The 16,593-nt window shown below is 39.0% G+C and overlaps 9 protein-coding genes across 9 annotated transcripts; 6 read left to right on the top strand and 3 right to left on the bottom strand.

Moving 5' to 3' along the window:
* Window positions 1-431: 431 nt before the first annotated feature.
* Window positions 432-1,497, bottom strand: JH06_5659 (AGC protein kinase; the record flags this gene model as incomplete). The annotated part of the gene is made up of 6 exons (XM_014670724.1): window positions 432-578; window positions 609-737; window positions 769-876; window positions 907-1,129; window positions 1,160-1,317; window positions 1,348-1,497. The coding sequence occupies 6 exons, from the start codon at window positions 1,495-1,497 to the stop codon at window positions 432-434; spliced, it is 915 nt and encodes a 304-aa protein (XP_014526210.1).
* A 207-nt stretch (window positions 1,498-1,704) lies between these two features.
* On the bottom strand, window positions 1,705-1,993 carry JH06_5870 (hypothetical protein; the record flags this gene model as incomplete). The annotated part of the gene is given in 3 exon segments (XM_014670723.1): window positions 1,705-1,800; window positions 1,830-1,936; window positions 1,951-1,993. The coding sequence occupies 3 exon segments, from the start codon at window positions 1,991-1,993 to the stop codon at window positions 1,705-1,707; spliced, it is 246 nt and encodes an 81-aa protein (XP_014526209.1).
* A 604-nt stretch (window positions 1,994-2,597) lies between these two features.
* JH06_3767 (UDP-n-acetylglucosamine pyrophosphorylase) lies at window positions 2,598-3,265 on the top strand (the record flags this gene model as incomplete). Its single annotated transcript, XM_014670722.1, has 4 exons — window positions 2,598-2,711; window positions 2,745-2,846; window positions 2,878-3,121; window positions 3,153-3,265. The coding sequence occupies 4 exons, from the start codon at window positions 2,598-2,600 to the stop codon at window positions 3,263-3,265; spliced, it is 573 nt and encodes a 190-aa protein (XP_014526208.1).
* A 64-nt stretch (window positions 3,266-3,329) lies between these two features.
* Window positions 3,330-4,419, top strand: JH06_3766 (UDP-n-acetylglucosamine pyrophosphorylase; the record flags this gene model as incomplete). The annotated part of the gene is made up of 5 exons (XM_014670721.1): window positions 3,330-3,371; window positions 3,400-3,564; window positions 3,595-4,051; window positions 4,082-4,203; window positions 4,228-4,419. 5 exons carry the CDS (start codon window positions 3,330-3,332, stop codon window positions 4,417-4,419), a joined length of 978 nt encoding a protein of 325 aa, XP_014526207.1.
* Window positions 4,420-4,610: 191 nt separating this feature from the next.
* Window positions 4,611-6,140, top strand: JH06_3765 (hypothetical protein; the record flags this gene model as incomplete). The annotated part of the gene is made up of 3 exons (XM_014670720.1): window positions 4,611-4,841; window positions 4,872-5,167; window positions 5,198-6,140. 3 exons carry the CDS (start codon window positions 4,611-4,613, stop codon window positions 6,138-6,140), a joined length of 1,470 nt encoding a protein of 489 aa, XP_014526206.1.
* Window positions 6,141-7,491: 1,351 nt separating this feature from the next.
* On the bottom strand, window positions 7,492-10,668 carry JH06_3764 (alanyl-tRNA synthetase; the record flags this gene model as incomplete). The annotated part of the gene is made up of 13 exons (XM_014670719.1): window positions 7,492-7,631; window positions 7,662-7,709; window positions 7,737-7,815; window positions 7,846-8,868; window positions 8,898-9,293; window positions 9,324-9,451; window positions 9,479-9,755; window positions 9,785-9,832; window positions 9,864-9,935; window positions 9,966-10,076; window positions 10,108-10,296; window positions 10,330-10,399; window positions 10,430-10,668. 13 exons carry the CDS (start codon window positions 10,666-10,668, stop codon window positions 7,492-7,494), a joined length of 2,820 nt encoding a protein of 939 aa, XP_014526205.1.
* Window positions 10,669-11,466: 798 nt separating this feature from the next.
* JH06_3763 (hypothetical protein) lies at window positions 11,467-12,074 on the top strand (the record flags this gene model as incomplete). Its single annotated transcript, XM_014670718.1, has 6 exons — window positions 11,467-11,560; window positions 11,610-11,689; window positions 11,720-11,797; window positions 11,829-11,918; window positions 11,961-11,995; window positions 12,026-12,074. 6 exons carry the CDS (start codon window positions 11,467-11,469, stop codon window positions 12,072-12,074), a joined length of 426 nt encoding a protein of 141 aa, XP_014526204.1.
* A 458-nt stretch (window positions 12,075-12,532) lies between these two features.
* Window positions 12,533-15,464, top strand: JH06_3762 (cysteine proteinase; the record flags this gene model as incomplete). The annotated part of the gene is made up of 8 exons (XM_014670717.1): window positions 12,533-12,685; window positions 12,812-12,991; window positions 13,022-13,228; window positions 13,253-13,552; window positions 13,584-13,664; window positions 13,696-14,419; window positions 14,475-14,860; window positions 14,958-15,464. The coding sequence occupies 8 exons, from the start codon at window positions 12,533-12,535 to the stop codon at window positions 15,462-15,464; spliced, it is 2,538 nt and encodes an 845-aa protein (XP_014526203.1).
* Window positions 15,465-15,512: 48 nt separating this feature from the next.
* On the top strand, window positions 15,513-16,593 carry JH06_3761 (hypothetical protein; the record flags this gene model as incomplete). Its single annotated transcript, XM_014670716.1, has 6 exons — window positions 15,513-15,535; window positions 15,568-15,638; window positions 15,669-15,730; window positions 15,764-15,931; window positions 15,962-16,266; window positions 16,297-16,593. Coding segments are annotated over 6 exons (926 nt in total), but the record flags the coding sequence as incomplete, so codon positions are not given.

Here is a 16,593-nt window from a genome sequence, read left to right as displayed (position 1 = left end):
TGGGCTGCTGTGTTAGGAGCCATGATAGTTCGGAAGTTTTTGACGAGATCTTGAACCATTAGACCCACTGAACCCTTTCGAGCCACAATACTCTGAGGAACCTTCTCCTTTGTGGAATCCTCTGCCTTCTGAGTTCGAGTCTTCTTCTATTGATGACTAAAAACAAATTCATCAATACTCTCTTCTTTCCTCGATAGGGCATATCCCTAGAATGATTATTTGTTCGACAAACAAACTCTGAAATTAAGATAACTACTGATCTTGATTAAATGACAAAAGAATTAAATGTAAGAATCCTCCATCATGTCGTCATCGGAATACTCACTAACTGAAGCACTCACATAAGAATTATCATCCGAATCCGACCCTAGATGCATAGGTCCAGGTTCCTCATTCTCCAGCTCTCTTGCATATGGCCCATACGAGAAACCCTAATTCTGATTCTGTTTCTTCATCGTTACAGGAAATGAAATCTCCTCAGTATAAGGTCGATTATACGAAGAAGGACTCACAATAGGGAGATTGGTGAATTCAGCAGAGAACTGGGATGTATCTTCTTTGCTCTTGACCTCAGGCAACTAGGTATCATATATCCACTCCAATCCTACAAAAGGAACAGGAAGATCCTTCTCATACAGCTTCTTCCAGTCAATACTCCTAAAGAAGGGATGTTTCTTCACTTCTTCAGCATCAGTGGGACCTCCTCCAAGTCGTTTCTTTGGATCCTTCGTTAACAACTATCGTTCATTCTCATTCCTCATTTCTCACCTTCTGTAAGATATCTGCTGTATCAGGAGACATATTGGGAGGGATATCCACATTACTCTTTTTAATCTTGTTAAACAGTCTCTCCTGATCACGACTGTAGAATGGAGGCTATTTATCAATCTCTCTTCACATCTCTACCCAGCCTGTTAACATTTCATATAGCAGGGCACCAAGCGACCACCAGTCTACAGCTTGACCATGTCCAGTTCGATTCAAGATCTCTGGTGCCAAGTATTCTGGAGTGCCACAGAACGACTGGGCCCCTCGATCAGCCTGATTGATTCCTTCCTTGCTAAGACCGAAGTCTGTGAGACGCACATGGCCTTCTCCTGTGAGTAGCACGTTCTCAGGCTTCAAGTCTCTATTGATCATACCTCCTTCCATCACTCACCGATACACAATCCCCATTTTATGAAGATGCTCTAACGCCAGTGTGATCTCAGCTGCATAAAAACGAGCTCGCTCCTCTGTAAACTTCTTGGCCTTCCCAAGATGATAAAACAACTCGCCTCCAGGACAGTAATCCAACACAAAATACAGCTTATCACGCTATCCATCAACACTCATCAGAAGATCTACAGTTTGGAACGCATAACGCATTCCCACAATGAATGGATGATCAATCTTACCCAGGATATTCCGTTCTGTCTTCGTATGCTCGATCTGATTCTTCTTCTTGATCACTGACTTGTTCAACACCTTCATGGCATAAATCTCATTCTCTCCCATCTTTTTCACTTGAAACACCTTCCCGAAGCTCCCCTTCCCAATCACCTTCAGAATCTCAAAATCGTTCAATCCAACCGTTGAATTGTTCAACTCAGGATATTCACTGCGGTAGTAAGCGTCATCTCCACTTCCTTGACTCTTAGCATCAAACGAATCGTTGTCACTCAGAAACGAAAAATCAATCTCTTGAATACCATTTGGTGGCCTCTACAACTCAGAAGAATCCAGAAACACAACATTGGCTTCAGCACGCATGAATTCTTGAAATGCATTCACATGCTGTACATACTCATTCTCCATAATCTATCTATTAAGCTCAGTCTCACACATACACTATGAAGCCAATTCTCCAAGAGAATCCGAATTGAGTTTATACCTTCTAAAGTAGCCGAGTCAATGTACTGGGTAGAAGGAAAAGGAGGAAGATTTGGAACATTGGCTTGAACCAACTACCAATAAGGATATGACCTGGATAAACTACCATCGTTTTTAACATATGAAACGCTGAGTAGGTTCGGTAAACCGTCCAAGTCACATTACAAGCGCTCACTTCCACAGCATATAACTACACCAACAGATTAGAGATAATCATCATCAAGTGATAACGTACAATATTATCCACATTGCAATGCACAGGAACGATATAGCATCGTTGAATGCTTGTTATGGCTCGTTGTTGATATGGCATCCTTATCTATCGATACTGAAAATGGATCGACTAAAGAAGTGAAGGATTGCAATAAGCAACAAAGAGAAAATGAATAACTGAACTAATAATAGTTCCACCAATCATTTTGTAGTCTTCATAGAAGTGATTACTTCATAATAATATTTCAACAAATACATGAATATATGATAGGTAGAACCAGCGAAAGTTTAGAATGGAGTATCGGACATTCTGTTACTTGAACCTATACAATTAGGTATCGTTTCTTGATAATAGTCCAAAGATCCGTTGAAAATGATATACACTTCCAGAGCAAAAATAAATCCCTTAAAGTGATGAATACAGCAACTACGTTAATTATCTCCATAATAATTATTCTGTTGTTTTCTTTTTTTCATTGTAGTGTGTTAAAATATGCTTGTCAGTGCATAGAATGATTTCTGAGGAAGTGAGGACTCTGATTAACAAGTATGGTCAAGGTCATATTCTGAAGCATTATGACGCTGGAGACCTTTCAGAGAAAGAAAAGATAGAGTTTGAGGATCAGGTTAACTGTTATTTAGGAGATTGAGGATTGTAGATAAGCAAGATTGATTTTGCTCGTCTTCAGAAAATTTTCGAAGTTTCTGTGGCTCAGACAGAAGAATCGAGTGCGGACTCTCACCTAGAGCCCATGGACAACGTTTTTGTTAATGGCATGTATTGATGTTTAGATCACCATTTCTGAAAAGATGTCTCCTTCTGAAAAGGAGGAATGTATAAATCAGACCTACGTTAGTCTTAGTCAAGGTGAGATTGGTGTCGTTTTGATGGCTGGTGGCCAGGGAACTCGTCTAGGATGCTCGTATCCTAAAGGACAATATGATATTGGCCTTTTATCTCATAAACCTCTCTTCCAACTTCAAGCAGAGCGCATTCGTCATATCGAAGAAATGGCGTGCAAAAAGACATCAAAGAGTATGTCTCAGGAAAGTTTGATCACATACAGAGTGTACTGTATTCTGGTATGTAATGACCAGTCCGATGACTCACGTTGATACGTTGAAATATATCCATAGTCACCAAATAAACATGAATCTCCTTCATTCCACTCTTCCATGATCATAACTACTTCGGTCTTGATAGTTCGCAAGTAATCTTCTTCTCTCAAGGTACCCTTCCTTGCATGGATGATAACGGTCACATTGTAATGGCTTCAAAAAGCACGGTATTCTTTTTTCATGCTTCTTAGATAGATTGCTACGGCTCCTGATGGCAACGGAGGACTTTTCATGGCTCTGTATGTAAGTCCTCTCACGATTCAAGGCGAGGTTCATACCGAAATGAATGTGATTGATCATATGCGTCAACATGGAATCAAATTCGTTCAGATTTATGGAGTTGATAATGCCGTGGTTACAGTTCGAATGGAAGGATGGAATGAAAGATAGATCCCTGATCCTGTTATGTTTGGTCTCTTTATCAAGGAAGGGGATGATGCAGGCAATAAGTGTGTGATGAAGAATGGACCACACGAGCGAGTGGGAATCGTTTGCAAGAAGGGAGGTAAATACAACGTGGTGGAGTATTCGGAACTTAGTGAGGAGATTGCTACGAAGACAGCTGAGGATGGATCATTGGTATTTGGAGCAGGATTCATTTGTAATCTTTATCTCACTTTTGACTTCCTGTGTCAGAAGTGTCATCCTGATAGTTTGCCTCTTCTCTATCATGTGGCTCATAAGGCAATTCCTTATTTTGATGAAGTGTCACAATCTATAGTGAAGCCGAAAGAACCAAATGGAGTCAAAATGGAATCTTTCATCTTTGATGTATTCCCTGCTTCCGAGAAGATGGGTTGTTTGATGGTGCCTCGTTCGGAGTTCACTCCTGTGAAGAACAGCAATGGTACAAACAAAACTAAATGATGAAATATAGACGCCAAGTTTGATTGCCCTGAATCGGCATGCAGAATCATGACGGAGATATTCAAGAAATGGTTGGAAGATGCTGGATGCAAGTTGGAAGGAGAAATGGATCCTTACTCTCTGGAGGTTGCAGTTATGACTCAAAATGAGATATAGATTTCTCCTAGCCTCAGTATCGATGGAGAGAATTTGGAGAAGCTAAGTGGATTAACACTGCAGCTTCCGTGCCTAATTAGCAGTGCTTCGGAAATACCTGAAACCGAGATGGCTACTGCTACTGAACTTTCTTCAGGTGTTTATGTGATCAAGAGGGAATTTAATCACATCATTGTGTACTTTGTTTGTTAGAACCGAAACCCCGGTTCCCTGTTTCCCTCTTTAATGGCACTTTTCATCAGCAATAACCATTGAGTTGATAGAAACTGGTTTTGTTTGGGTTTAATTTGACTAGTCATAATTGAAAATGTTTCTATTTCCTCGAGGTGAGTGATTCTGTTTCGATTGTGAATCTAGGTTTTACAAAGTCCATCTTCAGATGCATGGATAAGTCTGTGAAAGTCAATTTGTTTATGAAATCAACTCAGAATGTGTTTGTTCGGTCTCTGTTCTCCGGTTTTGGAGGAAACATGGGTTGTCGTGGGAATCCAGTTGACAGGAAGTATTATGATTTGCTGGAAATCAAGGTGGATGCAACAACAGATGAAATCAAGCAAGCTTTTCGAAAGCAAGCTATGAAACATCACCCAGATAAAGGAGGAAATATCGAAAAGGTGTGGTTTATCATTGAATATCATATGTAGTTCAAGGAGATTAAAGAGGCATATGATGTACTTTCAAATGAGGAGAAACGTCAGATCTATGATCAGCTTGGTCCTGATGGTCTTCAGCAGGCAGGAGATGCTAGTGACTTTACGAACTATGCTGATCTCAGTGATATTTTCGAATCGATCTTTGGAGGCGGTGATGGTTTTACGCATCGTCAAACTCGCACAGAAGACATGATTCAACGTCTTCCTCTGACACTTGATGAGCTCTATACAGGAGTCAAGAAAGATTTTGCTGTTAATCGTAACAAGATTTGTCCTGATTGTAAAGGGTTTGTTTTGTACTCAATTATCATCCCTAGAGTTGGTTCGACGAAGCCAAATGCAGTTCATCGATGTCCTCGTTGTAATGGAAAAGGCTTTATCATGCAGACAACAATGATGATGGGAATGATGGCCCAGTCGCGTTCTGTGTGTCCTGAATGTGGTGGAGAAGGTAGTAGCATAAGTAGTAAGGATCGCTGTAAGACATGTCGTGGTAAGAAGGTACGTCGTGAGCGGGAGCAGATGTCTGTTACTATTAAACCAGGTATGGACCATGGTCAGAAGGTGATTCTTCGTGGTGCAGCTGATCAGGATCCTCATTTGGAAACAGGTGACATAGTGTTTTATATCGATCAGATCGAACATCCAGTCTTCAGACGTCGTGGAAGTGATTTGTTTGTGCGACGGAATATCAGTTTGCTACAGTCTTTAACAGGAGCAGAGGTCACATTGGATCATTTGAATGGAGAAACTGTGACGTTGAAGTCTGAATTAGGAGACATCTTGGCACCTGATTCAGTACGGTGTGTGGAGAATCTGGGAATGCCTGTTTATAATGCAGAAGGCAAGTTTGGAAAGCTGTATGTGCAGTTGAACGTGCAATACCCGAAGGGTTTATCACAGGAGCAGATTGATGGACTGAAGAAGATTTTGGGTGAGGAGACAAAGGAGGAGAAGGAACCAACAAAGGAGGTGAAGGAGGAGTCAAAGGAAATGAAGGAGGAGAAGAAGGAGACAACAAAGGAAACACAAACAACAGAGAAACCAACAGAAGAGAAGAAGGAAAACAAGGAGACAAAGAAGGAGGAAGAAAAGCTTGTATTCTCGTTGAAGAAGTGCGATCAATCGATCTATGGAAACAAGAAACTCTGGGATGTAATCATATTAACACGAATCTCATTTTTAGGCTTTGTTCCAATAGTCATTCATTTATTGTGTTTTCATTCTTTGTTCATAACAAACATACTTCAACCTCTATAGTACAACCTATCGAGATAAACTAGTATCACTAAACTGAAAGGAAGTATCAGCACCATAATCCGTCTTCAAGGGTGAACAAAAAGAAGGATCATGATCAAAACGCAAGACACGACCAACAATCTCTGATGACTCACACAACGAACTCTCATCTTCATTCAACGTTGACACTATATCATTCCATCATTCATATACACGTACCCTGAAGGATTCTTTGATTTTGGAAGAAATCATTCACTAGGGGAGGCATCACTACAGTTCGTTTCAACATACTAATACTTGGAAACAACTGTTGATCTTCTATTCATCACTTATCTCTTGTTCACTCACCATATTCACCATGCATCACTGCAGAATAAAGACTATCACGAAAGTATCCATTTTCACATACAGATTCAATAGACATTCGCTCCATTGGATTCAATCGCAACAGTCCACACAATAATCGCAAACCATCATCGCTACATAACTGAACAGAAATCATTCTTCTCAATCGATCAAATAACGGAACTGAATTGTTCAATTGAATCACAGGAATGAACTTCAAATCCTCCAGATCCTTCCTATTATTTCAAGAATCAATGCTTACCTTCCATCTCTCAACACAAGGATTCTCACCCAAGAACAAGAAGATTGACTGACACATATTGATTTCCGTAGTACTCTGGGTAAATCAATGATCTCACTCTCACTTCTTTATCAATTGTGACTCCCAGAAGACGCAACCACGTTACTGCAAAAGACCACATATCTGCTGAATAAGATACTCGTTTCAATCCCAATAAGATCTCTGGAGCATTGAAGGATCTAGATTTATTCATCAAACAGAAGCTTACAATGTCGAAATACAACTCTTCTCCGGATAGTAATAACCATCATCATTACACCTTCGAGATGAACCAAAATCCGTCAAAACAATAGCATTTGACGACGAAACAAGGAGATTCCCTGGTTTGACATCCTGGAAGTGATTAATACAATCAATAAATACTCCATGAATCAGAAATCGTTGCTTTAAAAACAACAATCCTCTTGCAGCCGAATACATGATGAACTTGATTTGTTGTTCATTGAATGGTGTCCCATCTTCTACCAAATACTGCTGAATATAGGAGGGATAGAACTCTTCAACTAGATACAAATCACCGTCATGAGGAAACACATCGATCAACTAATCATTCACACTCAACGAAAAGAGATAACATTCACGATGTTTGGATGATGATATATCATTAATTCCTTCAAGATACCAATCTCTCGAATCAATGTTGTACTCACTCCATACGAACTCCGATTCTTTGAATAACCCTTCTTAATGGCAACTGAGTGTTTGGTTACCGGATCTATCTACGTATTACCAACTTTGAGTATCACTCACTCCAAGATGAATCTCCCCACATCCACCCTTCGCATAGACCTCTCTTCGCATTTTATAGTACTTGATTTTCGATTCTACAAACTCTCCAGGCATATCCAACTCGGACTGAAGATAACCTATAAGGAACTCATTAAAAACAACTCTACTTTTCCAAGTACAATATCCTGGAGTTGCAAAGTCCATTGGAACAAACACTAATCAACTCAATTCCCTAAACAGACTTTCTTTGTTATTTAGTGATTGATTACACGATCCTTTAATCAACCCCTTCTTTCCTCCTCCTTTTCCTCCCTTTCCCACCTACATTCATATTCTCAACTTTTCTCCTACTGCTAGAATCCACTCCTTTAATTTTGCTTCCTCTGAAGCATCCAAATCCTTCTTGCATAGGAGTACAAACGATCGATTGTGTATAATCAACCGATTTGTATCAATCATTTCTCCTTTCAATCGATTCATCAGTTTACTAACATATTCTTCAGGGAATGTCGGTTCCACCTCATATACTTGAAGGTCTCCTTCTCTTGCATCTCGTGACACTACAAAGGAAGGAGAATGAGAGGCTATGGAGGATCGCATTAGCAAAGAATTCATCACACTCAGCTCCGAAGATTCCTTCTTCAGGCGCATTATCTGTGTTGCCACCTCCTGCTCACCAGAGTTCATTATTCTACACACATCCTTCAACACATGATGCTGTTCTAAGAGCCAATCACTTGCAGCCTTCCCCGCCTTTGCTTCAATTCGTTTTATTCCTGCGGCAACAGATTGAATGCCAGTGATCACACAAGGATAGATATCTGCTGTAGTTGTAACGTGCTGACCACAACAGAACTCCTTACTAACACCAGTGATTGTTACCCCTCGAATCAAATTGGACTTACGAGAGATAGAAGCGATATCTCCCAAGAACTGACCACTCAACTCTTTCATCTTGTCATAAGGAACTTCCTTCCAAGTGATTGGAATAGCTAAGACTAAATGTTGATAATCATGAATACCTGAACATGCAATTGTATTCATTCGTTGCTCCAACATTTGTAGGAAAGAAGGCAGGTCCTTCATTTGCTCGTTGATAAATCCTGTGTAGAAATCAAATGCAAATGAATCAGATCGAATGCGAGAACCTGCTTGAAGTGAACTGCGTGGTGACTGAGACCCGAATGAGAGATCAGAGAGAACAGAATGGAGAATATGAGTGGCTGAATGATGAATAGCAATCTGACTAGAAATAAGAGTAAGAAAGAACAAGAACTGTCGATGGGCTTGATCAATACAACAGTGAACAGATTGATGAGCTGCAAATGACACAGGCTTGGATAACAGACAGATCACAGTATTTTGCTGTTTGATCTGTTTCATTATTCCCAATCTATTCTTACTGTATCAGTAACATGAACGCATTCTCCATTCACTATCAAATCACCTCGATCTCCTTCTTGTCCTGCTTGACAAGGGAAGAACGGACAAGGAGATAATGCCACTGCTTTCCCTTCTGGATCACTCCATACAACCTCTGCTTCACTTCCTTCAGTTGAGAGAGAATATAGCAAAGAGGAAGGAATCTCTTGTTTGATGGGCTCATTCATGACAAAGAGATTCTTCGTGACATCATTCAAGCCTTCTCCAACATGAACTTCCTTGCTTTCCCATTCCTCCACACTTTTCATATCATATTTCACATGATATTCGTCTAACAGAGCAGTCAGCATATCAATTGGTAATCCTGTATCAGCTCTAAACTGTTCCAATGTTTTCATATTAACCATCAATGTATCCTACATTCCTCATTCTTATCTTCATCCTACTCTCTTCAATTTTGTAGTGAAAAGCTTCTTTCCATCCTTTACAGCTCTCCAGAAGAATTCTTCTTCATTACTTAGAATCTGCTTCACACGAATCTCCTTGTCAACAAGTGTAGGAATTTGTTCCTCTTCTTGTCATCATTCTATCCTACACCTACTCATTGCAGTGATCACATATGGCACAAACGATGCGAGAAATGGTTCCTTGATATTATTCAAATAAGCATAACGAAGGAGTCGACGAATGATTTTTCGTAGTACATACCCGCGACCTTTGGATGATGGGAAGATCTCTGCTGAAAGAACTACACTAGTTCGGAGATGATCAGCAAAAATGATAATATGAGAAGGAGAAAGTGAAGGAAAGCGATCTTTGATATGAACTGTGAGAGAGGTGAAAATGTCTGTTTCAAAGTTGCTGTTTACTCCATTCAACTATATAGACATAGATACAATCATCATACCACGGATAACATACGTTCACATCCCATTCCAGTATCAATCCATCCTCCCTATACAGGATCACCTATTTTCCATTTCTACTTGATTCTTTGTATTCATAAATACTAGATTCCAGATTTCTAACCAATCATCATACGTTGAAGTAGAATCTGTCTTTGCATCAGCTCATAGTCATTTTAATACAGTATAAAATATTTCAGAACAATATCCGCTTGGTGAATCGTCCGATCCCATACTCCATGAGTTGTCTTTATCACCTCTGGATACAATTTGGTCGTCACGAAAACCACCAATCTAGAATAATATAATATAAAGTAATACTAACCGATTTCCATAATTCTCTTGCTTTAGAATCCTTGTCATGCACGCTGATTCGAAGATGCTCTTGATTCATCCCAATTTCATTGATCAGAAAACGGTAAGCAAGAAAAATAGCTTCTTCTTTGTAATAGGAACCCAAGGAAAAGTTTCCCAACATCTCAAACATGGTTTGATGACGAGGAGTGAATCCAATCTACTCTATAACATATTATAGAACAGACAATACATTATCCAAATCATTATGTTTGCCTCCTGCTCGAATACACAATTGTGAGGTTGTAACTCTTCTTATCTCTCTACAAATAATTCGCATCATGTATATATACGGAACTGCGTCTCCTAAATAGTATTTCTTGAACTGGTTCATTCCAGCATTCACAAACAATAGTGAAGGATCATCTGTCGGAATAACACTGCTTCCTGGAAGAATTTTATGCCCATTCTTCTCAAAGTAATCCAAGAATTGACTCCTTAGTTGATTGGCTGTTACAATCGATGCTCTCGATAGAGAAAACAGAATCGATTGTTTGGAAGAGTTTTGGATCACTCTTCTCACACACAACATGATTGAGTAAAGAATGAAAATGTGCTAACAGATGACTCTTCCAGTTCTCTGTTCGGAACAAACAACAACATTATCGTTTCATAAGGGATCAACGAATACCTGTTCCACAACACTCTTATTACTCGGAGATGGAGATACTGAGTTTGTACTTTCTTCTGAAAATGACCATTGTCCCTTGCTGTTCCGACGTCTCTTTCGTCGTTTCTTTTCTTCCAGATTGTCAAATTCAACTTGGAGAGGAAAGTTATCAACTTCATTAAAGAAACTGATTTGTGATTTGGACCAACTATTCTAAACTTCATAATCTTTATCGATCAATTACAAAATCAAAGGTAGAAAACGTTAGCTCATTCTCTGGAGTTGTTGATCTCTTTTTCCTCTCTGGTGACTACAAAATCAGGATCCAACTGTGTTACCTACCTTTGAAGGAGACTTTCGTTTACTTTTAGAGGTACTTCCGTCTCTAGAGATCACAAATCTACTTAAATCATACAAGCTGTCATCAACTTCACGAATTGACTGATCCGATAAAGTACCTGACACATTATGACCATACTAAATGGTTACTTTGAGGAGACAGAAATGATGCGACACTTAATCGAGAACTGATTGATGAAGATTCAGATAATTCACAGATGCTTTTTGAATCTGACATATTCAATGTGTGAAAACAGAAGAATCAGCGGCATTCTTCGTTCGTTGTTTTCTCATGAAACATTATAAGAAGACGTTTTTCATTTTCTAAAACTGAATTACTAACGATACGGTTTAAGAAAACACTTTTCTACAACTTTTCTAATGAATAATACGAATCAAGGGGAATATCAACCACTTCTATCTTCAGAACAAGTTCCAACCATTCTGGAGGACGAAGTAACAACGAATACGAATGGTAGGTTCTTTGTACAGTATTCCTTGAACCATTTCTTACCATGTCGTAGAGCCAGTTTCAATGCAGATTCAGAAGCAAGAAACATCAGTACATGAAGACAATCCAGAACGGCCGAATAATGTTACTGATGTTATTATCTTATCTTTGTGTAATAGTTAGTCCCCTGAATCGAATAGCAAACCGAATACACAAGTGATTGCTGCTGAGGGTTTTCTTGCAATCTGTGGTAGTTGCAGGGTATGTAGTAGATTCATTTTGTTAAGTATAGGGAAAGGTTCTTTTCCCCTTAGGGTTTACTCGTGTAAATTGTGTCCATTGTGGTGCATTAAACTACATGTCTCCACAAACAATTCCGATGGTATCTCGAAAAGGTATGGTAGGGTGGTTGATTAACAAGTAGCCCTTCTTGTTTGCCCGAATTGTAAAGTTTCTATCGTATGATTTTGTATTGTGATTCATTTGTAGTTATATACCATTGGATGTACTCACTTTCAGTGTACATGTGGAAGTGTAATTGAAATCCCTGTAATCGTACTAGTTGCTGTTGATTCTAGATACCTGACTATTACATTCCTTACTTCTCCAAATCTTCAAGTACGTAGTTTATGAGTAATGCTTGTTTTTTACTTCACTGTATTTTAAGGAATCTATTTGGTCCCTTCCATCAGTAAACTACAGGTAATCATTATCATTCCTTAGGAACGGAATATGAATAAGGGATTCACGGAAACAAACCAAATTTCTACACATAAGAAATACTTTGAGGAATAAAGATACCTTTCTATTTAAAAACGTTGTTGAATGAGATGACATCTCTAATCTATCTTACAACCTTATCAACACACTGCTTTTGATGTAAAAATGACTTGAGAATAAAATACATGATGTATCTATTTGAAAAGAGTTTGTACAAGACATAATTGGTTTCATCTGATATTGAATATCCATTGAATTAGGAATTCGAATTGAAGGATGGAGAGTACAGAAGTTATGGAAACCAATACTGATAATACATCAAAGAAAGAGGAGATTCTGATGGCTCCGAAAACTGAGGTGCATCCAAACGGAGGAAGGTGCGGACTCTTAAATATTGGCAATACTTGCTATATGAACACAGGTCTTCAAGTATCTTATTTGATGGGCATAGAATTATCTCTTAGTGTCTTTCTCATATTCCTGATCTTGTAAAACTTCTGTTAACAGATGAATTTATGTCTATGGTTGGCTTTCACATTTTCTCCTTACACATAGATTAATAAGACAAATCCTATGGGTAGTGGTGGATTGGTGGCTGAATCCTTTTCTGTTCTGTTGAAACAATTGTGGACTACAACGCAACAGTTCATTTCGCCTCTCTATTTTAAGCGTGCGTTCCAGGGATACGACAGCCAGTTTATTGGAAATGATCAGCACGATAGTCAGGAGTTCTTTGTTGATCTTGTCTTTAAGATTGATACCTAGGCCAAATTGGTAGACGTGCTCCATGAAGATTTAAATCTGATCATAAAGAAACCATATATTGAGAACCCAATTTACAATGAATACAATCCCTCTCAAGCCGAAGAGATGTGGAAAATATTCTTACAGAGAAATACAAGCAAGATTGTTGATTTACTCTATGGAATGACTTGCAATAAGACAAAGTGCACTGAATGTGGTGAAGTAAAAGTAATATCATCTTCTAAGGAATAGATGAGAGTAAAGTATGAACCCAACAATGTTCTAATGCTTCCTATGCCTCAAGAGACGTACAAAATTCCGGTGAATATTCTCATTGACCGTGATATCAACCAATCAGATCCTGCCGAAGAAGTTTCAGCCAATGACGAGAAGAAGCATCAGATCCGTTCTCGTCAACGTGTTAGTTACTTCGAGGTCCAATATAACTTCTATGGACTGTATAAGGAGATCTATAATGCAGTAGCTGAGTATTTGGAAGTCGATGTGAATCGACTTGACCTGTTTATCAAGAGCCAACAAGAATATGATGTGGTTTGATGTTGATTTCCATTTTCACTCACAGTACACTCGAATTAATCCTGAAGATCCTCAGAGTTCCTTATCCTCCTATGATCAGCGTTCCAGTTATCTTATCTGTACAGTGGTATGTTGTTAATCATGTCATCGATTCCTAGAAGGCTCACGAGAACCTCAAGCCTCTTGTAGTCTATCCTTCTCAATGGACACTCTTTACTTCATCTGTGATGAATCCATACTCAGAATTGAATCACTTAGACTCAGCCCTAATGTATTATGATCCTAATCAGGATCTGGAATCTGTTATATCCAGCCTTGAGAATTGTTTCCCTCCTTCTTTCCTTGCTGTAAAGGAGGAGGTGAAGACAAAGATTGAAGGGTTGATGGTCGAATATATGGATCGTATAAGTCATCCCGAGAAGTATGGAGTTAAACAAAATCCTATTGGAGGAGAAGTGAAGGTTAATGAGGAAGAAAGGGAAGAGGAAAGAGAAGAAGAAGAAGAGAGAGAAGAAGAAGCAGAGGTAAGTGGAAATGAAGAATTACCCACGATTTCATCACTGTTTAAGAAACAAATAGAGGAAGCAAAGCCTCAGGAAGCTTCGAGTGATACCACAAAAGAGGAATCAAAGCCAGCTGAAGAGGTTCATTCTGAGGAAGATGAGGAAGAGGAAGAAGAATTCAACTTCAGTGATGCTGAGAAGAATGATATGGAGGTTGATACAGATTCGGACATCTACATAGATAGTAGAGCTGGAGATGTTCCTCTTGAACTCTCTTCAGATAGTGAAGTAGACTTGAAACGTCCCTTTGGTGCTCACAGTGAAACCATCCTGGCTCCATCCATGAATTCAGAACAATCAAAGCGTTGTTGTATTCAGAGTAGCGCTCTAGAGAACCCTCAATGTACGTATTATCCACTCATTTTCAGAACTAGTATTTGTTCGATGGAAAGATTTTGGCCTGAAACTTCCTGTCCTTAATTTGCCGTATTCTTGCTATACGACTATGCCTCTTCCTCTATCATTTCTCTATTTTATCTTTGATGAACGTGTTCGTGGTCACGCTGCAAGTGAATTTATTACACAATCCTCAAGCGAACTTCCTTCTGTGAGTATTATTATTTCAAGTGAATCTGCTACCTGCCAAGCTCCATTCTATTCAGCGACTCAAACAAAGAAAGAATGTGAGAATATTTCAGAGAATCAAAAACGTATTGACGAAGCGGAGAATGATATGGTTCTGTTCCTTCATACTAAGCTTCGATCACTGTTCTATTGTCGTTCTGAGCGATATTGTACGCGAAACAATACTGCCAAATCTGTATCACTTACAGATTGTCTGAATCTATTTGGATTGAAAGGGAATATGGATTCAGGATCACTCTGGTAGGATTCACTGTTTTGCTCTTATACATAGGTTTTGTCCAAAATGCCAGAAGGATGTTTTGGCTGAAAGTCACACATGGATCTGGAGAGCTCCTCGTTATTTGATTCTTCAGTTAACTCGATTCGAATACGTCTCAAATGCTCAGTTAGGAGGCACGGCATTTGATTTTGATGCTCGAAAACGGAAAGTTGCTACGAAAGTGGAATATCCTTTGACGGATCTCGATTTGACTCCATTTGTTCATCCAGATGCTCGGGAAGAACAGGAATCGTTTATCTATGATTTGATTGCTGTTTGCAATCATATGGGAAATGTTGATTATGGTCATTACATCGCATTCTGTCGAGATACAAATGATGGAGTTCCGAGATGGTTTGAATACGATGATGAACGTGTAATAGAAATGAAGCCAGAGAATGTCGTTACCGAAGAAGCTTATATGCTGATTTACCAGAGAAAGGATGTGGGCAATATGTCATCGGAGGAAGTATTTAAAATTGCCAAGGAGATGCAGGAAAAGGCAGCTAAGGACTTGTAATAGTGTTTGTTCATTGAAGCATTTCGTTGTCTTACAGAATCAACAACTATGGATATTAATTTACGAGAAATGTTCCTAGGTAGTTTAAGGCAATTATATGTAGAGTTGGAGAGATTCCGCCCATCACACTATATACATCACTTATATCGGTTGTTTTAGGAGCTCTCGCTTCGTGTAGTTGATTAAATATATGATCATGTCTAGCTAGTAACGAATGGTCTCAACGATTCTTCTTTAGTAAACGATTGTGTTTTGAAAAAGGAGAAGTGAGACTCACTTGATTGAACTATAACGAATAGTGGTGGCGACTGTTCACGTCATTCTTCTATATTGGTCCCTTATCCTACAATTTTATTATAAATCTATATATGAATGGAATTTACAGTGCTAGATTGGAGAGTACATGTTTCTATAAGAAATCAGCCGATTACACATTCATGATCCTCTTTGGAATTACACTTATCACTGTATCTAATTATGTTTTATATGAGTTATAGATAATCTCATGTATCTTTCCATCAACAGGATTTCTCGGAATGGCCCTCTATTCTATGAATATCTATGTTTGGTGCAGGAAGAATCCTCATATTAACATTCAATTCATCTTTCTACCGATGAAGGCTCCATGGTTTCCTGTTGTTCTTCTACTATTTCATTATATCTCTTATGGCCGAATCCTAGATTCTGATCTTATAGGAATGTTTACCGGGCATGTGTATTACTATTTGTCAGATGTTCTTCCCAAAATCGCCAAAGCTCGCAAATGGAGAACAACAGAATTCATCAAGACTCCCCGACTTCTGTAGGTTATGGGTTTGAGATTTATCAAAAGAACGTGGTTGTTAAAGGATGTTGGGTCAGACTATTCCGATGATAACGATGAGATTCCAGAAGTCTTACAGACAGACCATGAACTGGAGGAGGCAAATATCGTCGGTGATGAACCAATCCCAGAAGAGATTGACATGGAGAAAAGTGAGAGTGAAGAGGAGAAAGATGAAGGTCTTCGAGAACGTTTCATTCAGCGGGATAACAAACAATCACTTCTTTGTCACAAACACCTTACTCAAAACAGAAACTCAACTCCCAAACCCAGTCTGTTGTTTCCACTCTTCAAATCCTTTCCATC

Source organism: Blastocystis sp. subtype 4 (assembly GCF_000743755.1).
Source record: "Blastocystis sp. subtype 4 strain WR1 chromosome Unknown seqid_0237, whole genome shotgun sequence".
Taxonomy (NCBI): domain Eukaryota; class Bigyra; order Opalinata; family Blastocystidae; genus Blastocystis; species Blastocystis sp. subtype 4.
This window is presented reverse-complemented; position numbering and strand designations above follow the sequence as displayed.